This window comes from Lactuca serriola, chromosome 4 (assembly GCF_051521515.1).
Source record: "Lactuca serriola cultivar US96UC23 chromosome 4, Lser_US96UC23_V15, whole genome shotgun sequence".
In the NCBI taxonomy this organism is placed as follows: Eukaryota; Viridiplantae; Streptophyta; class Magnoliopsida; order Asterales; family Asteraceae; genus Lactuca; species Lactuca serriola.
This window is the reverse complement of record NC_136411.1, coordinates 342,013,709-342,021,660: the sequence shown is the minus strand read 5'-3', so window position 1 is coordinate 342,021,660 and position 7,952 is coordinate 342,013,709. Positions and strand designations below refer to the sequence as shown.

The window sequence follows — 7,952 nt, the reverse complement described above, 5'->3', positions numbered from 1 at the left end:
AGTTTCATAAAAAATGGCCTTACATACCTAAACTTATCAGTCAAAAATTCAATGCCCTGGACTCGATTACTAGCACCAACTTAGAGGCTCCATTTTTCTGTCGATGAAATTAAAAGGGCTGCTTGGGCTTGTAAAGGTGAGAAGACTCCTGGGCCTGGCGGCTTCACCTTTAGTTTTATAAAGAGATATTAGGACATGGTGAAAGATGATATCATTCCCTATGTAAAATATTTTGAGCAGTACGAAAATCTCGAATATGGATGCAACTCATCTTTCATTACCCTTGTTACAAAGATCAAAGATCCTCTCAAACTCTGTGATTTCCGACCAATTAATCTCATTGGATGTGTTTACAAGATAATATCCAAACTGCTAGCCACTCGGCTCAAAGGTGTAATTGGTCATAACATTGGGGAAGTTCAGTCGACATTTATTGAAGGGCGGAATATACTTGATGGTCCGCTTGTCATCAAAGAAATATGTACTTGGGCAAAGAAATTCAAGAAGAAGATTCTACTATTCAAGGTTGATTTTGACAAAGCTTTTGATTCTATAAATTGGGAGTAGCTTGTCTCCATTCTCGAACAAATTGGGTACGGGGAAAAATAGAGAGGGTGGATAAAGGGGTGCTTAAACACAGCTAGGGTCTCCATTCTTGTCAATGGTTCGGCTACGTACAAGTTCTCCATGGGATAGGGTGTTAGACAAGGTGATCCACTCTCACCCTATCTCTTCATAGTCGCAATGGAAGGTCTAAATGTAGCCATGAATTTGGCATGTGAGAAAGGTCTATTCTCCAGGATTAAGGTACCAAATTGTGGTCTATCGGTGTTGCACCTATTTTATGCAGAAGATGCTCTTTGCGTTGGGGAATGGTCCAAAGAAAATATTAAAACACTAGCTAGAATCCTCCGATGCTTTCACATGGTGTCTGGGCTTAATGTTAATTTTAGTATGTCACGGTTGTTTGGCGTTGGTGTTAACCCAAGGGAAGTATCTCGATGGGCTACACCTCTTGGTTGTAAACCTAAAGAACTACCATTTACCTACCTGGAGGTTGCTGTGGATACGAACATGAAACCGTTGAAGCATTGGAAACCGGTGGTCGAGAAGTTCCAACATAAGTTATCATTATGGAAACAAAAACCCTATATTTTGGGGGTGGGTTCTTTGAGGGCCTTAAACATAGCCCTTATTGTTAAATGGTGGTGGAGGGTTAGAGAGAACCGGAGGTTATCCCTATAGGAAAGTGTAATATCGGGATGTCATAATCTCAATAATAAACTGGCAAATAGTATATCTAAAAAAACTCTCAGTGGCGTTTGGAATAATATTGCTGAAGTCAAAAAGGATCTGCATAAGTACATAATTAATATTGAAAATATCTTTATAAAAGTGGTGGGTAAAGGTGACGATACTTTGTTCTGGCTTAATAGATTGATTGGTCCAGTCCCCGTAAAAGCTGCTTTCTCGGAGTTGTACTATCTAGAGAGGAAAAAACACTACAAGGTTGAAGATAGATTGTCCGCGGCGAGACTCTCCTAGGACTGGCCTGTTGTCCCTTCGACTGTTTCTCAGTTGCAGGAAATTCGATCGATCACCACACTTATGGGACATTCCAACCAACCGATTGTAGTAACCGTTGAATGTGTTCACTATCTAGCGATGGTGCTTTCCATGTAGGTGTTCTTCGAAGAAGGATTGAGGATTCGGGGAGCACTCCATCAATCGGTGTTATTGATTGGATATATGAAGTCCTAGTCAAGCTTAATTGTTTCGGCTGGAGGGCGAATCTTGGACGCATTCTTGTTTTGGTGGAGCTTGAAGCAAGAGGGTTGCTCAATGGGTCTAACATATGTGGTGACTGTTTAACTGAGGTTGAATTAGCATACCATGTGCTGGTAAAGTGTTCATTCACAAAGGAGATTTGGAGCAAGGTTCTAGCTTGGCGTGTATTACCTAAACCATCATTAAACAAGGTTAGTGACGTTGTTAGTTTTGCTGCTAAATCGTGTCACTATTTCGAGAAAAGGAGGAATCTTATTAGTATTTGCTACGGCTCTCTTTGGTGGATTTGGAAGTCCAGATGCGATAGAATATTTAAAAGAAATGGGATTTCATCTGATACGGTGGTAGATATTATAAAGTCTGATGTATTCACTTGGTTGAAGCTTAGGGGAGACAAGCGCTCATATGTTTGGGCTGAATGGTGTTCTTGCACGTTTTCCTATTTTTAAACTTCCTTGTTTTGTCTCCCTTTGCCTAGTTACTTGTTAGACTTTGGTGGGGGTTATTTTTGATAATTTATTTGCCGGTTCCAAAAAAACAAAAATACAAGCTTTACATCTGGTACATTTTCAACACTACGTTATTCAGCTGAGACTAACAAAAGCTCCAAGTACTTAGTGGTCAAACAATAAATTTCTTTTTATACTCCGTATTTAAATATGTTAATAAGAGATTACCTTAACAAACATTTTCCAATGCAGGAGGAAGATGCAATAAGCATTGAATGAGGCTCACAACAGGGGCAGATCCAAGGGGTATCCTAGGGTAGCCCGAGATACTCCTCAAAAAAATTTAGGTAGTATAATTTTTTTAGAAATATTTTGTTTTAGTAGTGTATATATACGCATCCCTTTATTTATAAGCACAAACAAATAGCTAGTCTACTGATTAAGGTGTTGGCTTATTGAAATAAAGGTCTTGGGGTCAATTCTTGCTCCATACAAATCCTTTGTTTACATTTCTTTTATTTTTCCAACTATTTTATTCTTTTATTTTCCCAACTATTCTATCCCACATCGCCAAACGAATGTACACCCAATTATTTTCATCTATTATATAAACTTGTTATCCTCATGCTTCATTTGATATCTACTTTGAGTCCCACATCAATTCAAGTATCAAAAGATACTTTAACTTCATGTATATATAACATGACTTGAAGTTAGCTAAGGATTTGATTAAGGTTTGGGTTTAAAACCAAAACCATACCAGAAAACCCAAGTACAAACTAAAAGCAGAAACATCGAACCGATGGGTTTGGGTTCAGTTCGGTTTTAAAAATTTCAAAATCGAGGTCATCGGTTTTAGGTCAAAACTGACCCTACCCGCCCCATGCTCAGCTGTTATGGTGATAACTGAAAAAAAAAATTAGGATAGCCCTTTGCTTTGAGTCTGGCTCTGCCACTAGCTCACAGCCTCATACGATTAGTTGTTAATAATTTCTTTCCCCCTGTCATCCCAATGGCATGTATTAACAATTAAAGTAAGCATATCCCCCGTAAGCACGTAATTCACAAAAAGATTTATGGATTTTGTGTAATACCTGGGTTTTTATAATTCGATTGTGTTTTTCTATTTTTTTTGGTAGTTTTATAGTCTAGGGAAGGGTAAAAGCAATGAGCGAAGCTGGAGGCAAGAAAGAAATAGTCGCAAAATTTATATATTTTTAGCCTGCAGGCGCAAGGAACCTCTTTTTATTCAAGTGCGACTAATTTGTTGTATATGGACATGGGGCGCCCAAACGTATGCGTTGATGTCATTTTCTCAGGATTTGGGCCTCTTTAAGAGCATGGGACCTTAGGGTTTTGTCATTTTCAACCTCCACCTCACCAAGAACACCTCTAATGAAACCCTAGCCTCCATTGAAGTGTTTGGAGCTCATCATCTCTCTTAAATCTATTTTGGTGCTCTTTTGATGATCTTTTAGTACTTTAGAGAGAAGAAAACAAGAAAGATTGTTCAAGGAAGCTTTGCATTGGTGGAGATGATGTGTAGATTTATACCTACTAGTTTTATATTTACAAACCTAACCTCTTAACTATTTAATCGCACTTAGGCAATGTACCTAGTCCAATTATAGTATAGTAAAAGAAGTCCGGTGTCGAACTCAGGGAATAATATTTAATTAATAAAATAACTATTAAAAGCTAAAGTAAGAAAAAACATCTAAAGTGGGGGGTTTTATCTGATTTTTCAAGATCAGGTTAATTTAATACTAAATCAACTAAAAAAACTAAAGCAAGAAAATAACTAACACGATTGTAAACCAAAAGAATAACGACACTTAGCTTTGAATCACCATTTTTCATATGGTTAGTTTCAAAACTTTGATTAATTTCAGTTGGTTACCAATATAAAAATTATTATAAGTCTTGGTCTGATCTCCTAACGTCTTCACCAATTTATGAACTACTATGCAATGATCTTACACAAGTAGACACTAAATTGATTATTTAAGAGTATTGGGCTATGAATGATATATCTAGGATTAATTATCTATGATCTAGAAAAATAACCAAAACATAAATTATGATCTAACTATGTTCTCTAGCACAGTTAAAGCAACTATCTTTATTACCTATTTTAGGATTTGTCCAATCATTACCTCTAACAATTTAAGACTCATAAACAACTAGGTAACAAATTCATGCAATTAAATTGATCATTCAGCTACACAAAACTTGGAATGTAAGCAACAAAGATTGAAACTTTTAACATACTAGGCTTTGACATATCAAACATAAGTTAAACCAACTTCATAAAATCCATGAAAAGAGAAGCTATCACATAGTATTAGGGTTCATCATTACCAAAAGAAAGTCTAATGATTTAGCTCTAGTTGTAGAAAAGAAACACATAAACACATCGAAAACTAAGCTAGAAATGATAAAACCTACACAAAATGAATGAATAATGTGAATTCCTTACTCCAATCTCTTGATCTCTTGATCTCTAATATTTTTATGCCTTCCAAGGTGTCTTGTAAGGTATTTTTTTTTTCTCTTTAATCGCAACTTTCTACTTTATAACTCTTAATTTCAACCTAATTATTGGGATATATACACTTTCCAAAATCTGGTCGCCATGACATGGGAAATAGGCGCCATGTCGTGGTGGTAGGATTCCTTGTCGCACACGTACTCGTAGACTGACACGGGGAGTTTTCAACAATTTTTTATTCGTCACATCATGACACAGTCATTGTCACGACGCGAGAACAGAAAATTTGCATTTTGCGCAAAAACAAAAGTCGTCCGAAATTTTGTCTAGTTTCCCGAACATTTTGATTCTCGTCAATCGAAGGTACAAATCATGATATATGGCCAAAACTGTGACGAAGGGTCAAGTTGGCAACAACATCCATTTTGTGTCTTTTTCAGCTACGTTCTCCTCCTTTTGCACGTTTTCTTCATCTTTCTTCTCCTAGTTTCATCTCCAGTCCTCTAAGTATCCAACTCATGTCATTTTCAGCTCCTTTTCCTTAAGAATGTCCTTTTTGGCTGCAAAATAGAATTTAACATTATAAGTACCAAATATCTTCACATTTTACCAAAATGTAACTTAGATGCATGCATTATAATAGTGCCTAATAAGTGTATAAATATGGAAATATTAGGATATCAACCTTTTTACCATTTCTAGACCTTGGTATGACTTAAAGATTCAAGTTTTATTGGTTTTCACCTTTAGATCTATAAGTATTTTATGTTTTAGTCCATTATTTGGTGTTTTGGTCCCTTTGATGGTTTGATAATTGGAGTTTGGACAACTCCATGATCTATGAGTTATGTTTTACTTCATATATGATGTTTAAGTGAAGTAGAGAGTCCATGCAAGAGCTCTCTATACCCACATACATGAAGACAAATGGGATCTTGGACTTTTTGGAATTTAAGGCTTTAGATCTGGTTGGTTTGGGGTGTTCAAAAGGATAAAGTTTGAAAATTGATCCAATTAGACAATATTTGGTTCCAATTTTGAGAATTGGAAGTTTAGACTTATAGGTTTAAGTAAAAAAACATAAGAGCTAAATTAGGTTAGATGCACAGTGTCTTTTTAAGGCGTTGGGGCACTTTTGAAAATATTTGAGACGTATTTGTTTTATCCTTGGAACCTAACTGCTTTGTCCCGTAGTGGGTGATGGGCTCCCAAGAGAGGGTGCGGGCTCCTATTGACCAAAAATTGACTTTTTGACCTTTTGACTAGGTTTGACTTTGGGTGAAATTTTAGGGTTTTGGGTATTAGAATGAGGTTTGAATTTTATCTAATGTCTAGGTGATTCGTAGGACTGACCTTTAAATTATCCGTTTGCAATCATAATTATCTGATTTTCTTTGAGGTGAGTTTTTCACTTTTCACTATACTATGTAGGACACTGATGTTAATGTATTCTTGTTGTTTGTATGTTTACATGCTTCGTTGGGTTGGGCCCGATGGGTTGTGTCCATTAAGGTTTGGGCCCATTATGGAGGGTTAGGCTTATTATTAAGTAGTGGGCCCATTATTGATGATTGGGCCTATTATTTAGGGTTGGGTCCATTATTTGTGTTATATTCGTTATTTTTAGAGTTGTCAAAAATCAACCTAACCCACCAACCTAACTCGAACCCAACCTAAAACTAGTAGGTTGGCTTGAGATTTTCAACCCATTTAGGATAAATGGGTCAACCCACCTAACCCATTTAATTAAATAGGTTGGGTTGGGTAATGTTGTCAACCCGTTTTCAGCCCACCAAGCCTTTTAACTTTAATATATATTTAATTTGGAAATTATTTAAATATTACCATGTACTAATCTAATTATTAATTTATAAATTACAATGTTGTATTATTATTTTTGTTTTAAAAAATGTAATCCTAATTGCTATCTTTTTTTCTTTGCGCCGACAACACTAGTCACTCTTCAAAATCATTTCGAAGCTACATATATTTAATGTTATTTGAATAATTTCTTTGTATTTGTGAATTGGGATTGTGCTTTTATTATACTTTGAAAGTTTATTTAAGTTTTAAACTAATTTAATGTTGGGTTTTAAGTATAACATCATTCTTATGGTGTACATGCAACCCTAATTGCTTTGCATCTAGGTTTTTCTATTATAAATATAAAACTATGAATACCAAAGCAATAACCCTATGACTAGAATACATATTTTGAAATTGGCATATGATTAGGGTTAGAAACTTTACCTCTATTGTTATGTAGCAATAACAAGTTTAATCCTTCTTGATCTTGACTTCTGAAAGCCGAGTGTCCTGAGTGCTTCACCTTTAATGGAGTCACAAACACTCAATGCAAGGAAGATGACATGGGAGAGAAGGATTTCTCCACCTTAGGGTTTCACAAAGGAATTAGCCGAAAATACTATGTACAAGGGGATATTTATAGTTGAGGCTATTAGGGTTTTAAGGTGGAAACCCTAACTTCCTTGCTTAGACCTTAAGCAATCAATGGAGCCCTTCTAGAAATCCCCTTGGAAGAAATCTTTATGGGCTTCCTATAGATTTCGTCCAATCCCTTCTATTAGGAATCCATAGCCCAACTTGCAACAATTAGATAATTGCAATATTAGTCCCCTTTATTTAATCAGTCTCTTTTGATCGCCAAATTAATTCTAAATTAATTTATGATCAATACTAATTGAAAAGACTAAACAGCACAAATGGTCCCCTTGGTTTGCTTAAAATTGTCACTTTGGTCCAAAAAGATTTTGATTAGCACCACAGGTTCAAAGTTTGCATTTTGTTGTGATTTTGGTCCAATTTAACTTAAAAATATTTAAAATGACGGATTTGCCCTTGGAATTTTCTTTTTCTATTTTTTTATTTATTTAAATGCTTTCTAATTAAAAAAATAAAAACTCTCTCTCTCTCTCTCTCTCTCTCTCTCTCTCTTAGACACACACATGCGTATGCCCCCTTTTCACAAAATCGATCCCTCTTCACAATCGATCCTTCTTATCTCTCTCTTAGAGAACGCTGACCATACACCTCCATTATCTTCAGGCCTTGACCCTCATCGACATAACAATTTCACCATTGTTTGCCTTTATAATCTTCCACCATACTTCATCCTCGATCGGAGGGGATATAGATTTGAAACAAGGATGATGAAAAAAACCATCACCGCCACTGTTGTATTCCTCCTTGCTCCTACAATCGGA

The 7,952-nt window shown here is 35.8% G+C and overlaps 1 protein-coding gene across 1 annotated transcript; it reads left to right on the top strand.

Annotated features, from left to right (window-relative positions):
* The first annotated feature begins 744 nt into the window (after positions 1 to 744).
* On the top strand, positions 745 to 2,516 carry LOC145099633 (uncharacterized). The gene is made up of 4 exons (XM_079037172.1): positions 745 to 1,232; positions 1,317 to 1,408; positions 1,684 to 1,979; positions 2,490 to 2,516. The coding sequence occupies exons 1-4, from the start codon at positions 745 to 747 to the stop codon at positions 2,514 to 2,516; spliced, it is 903 nt and encodes a 300-aa protein (XP_078893298.1).
* The last annotated feature ends 5,436 nt before the right edge of the window (positions 2,517 to 7,952 follow it).

Coding starts and splice junctions, on each gene's coding strand:
- LOC145099633 (XM_079037172.1), top strand. CDS start 745: ATGGAAGGTCTAAATGTAGCCATGAATTTGGCATGTGAGAAAGGTCTA. Junction 1,409..1,683: donor TATAAAAGTGGTGGGTAAAG/GTGACGATACTT, acceptor CTTTCCATGTAG/GTGTTCTTCGAAGAAGGATT. Junction 1,980..2,489: donor CTAAACCATCATTAAACAAG/GTTAGTGACGTT, acceptor TTTCCAATGCAG/GAGGAAGATGCAATAAGCAT.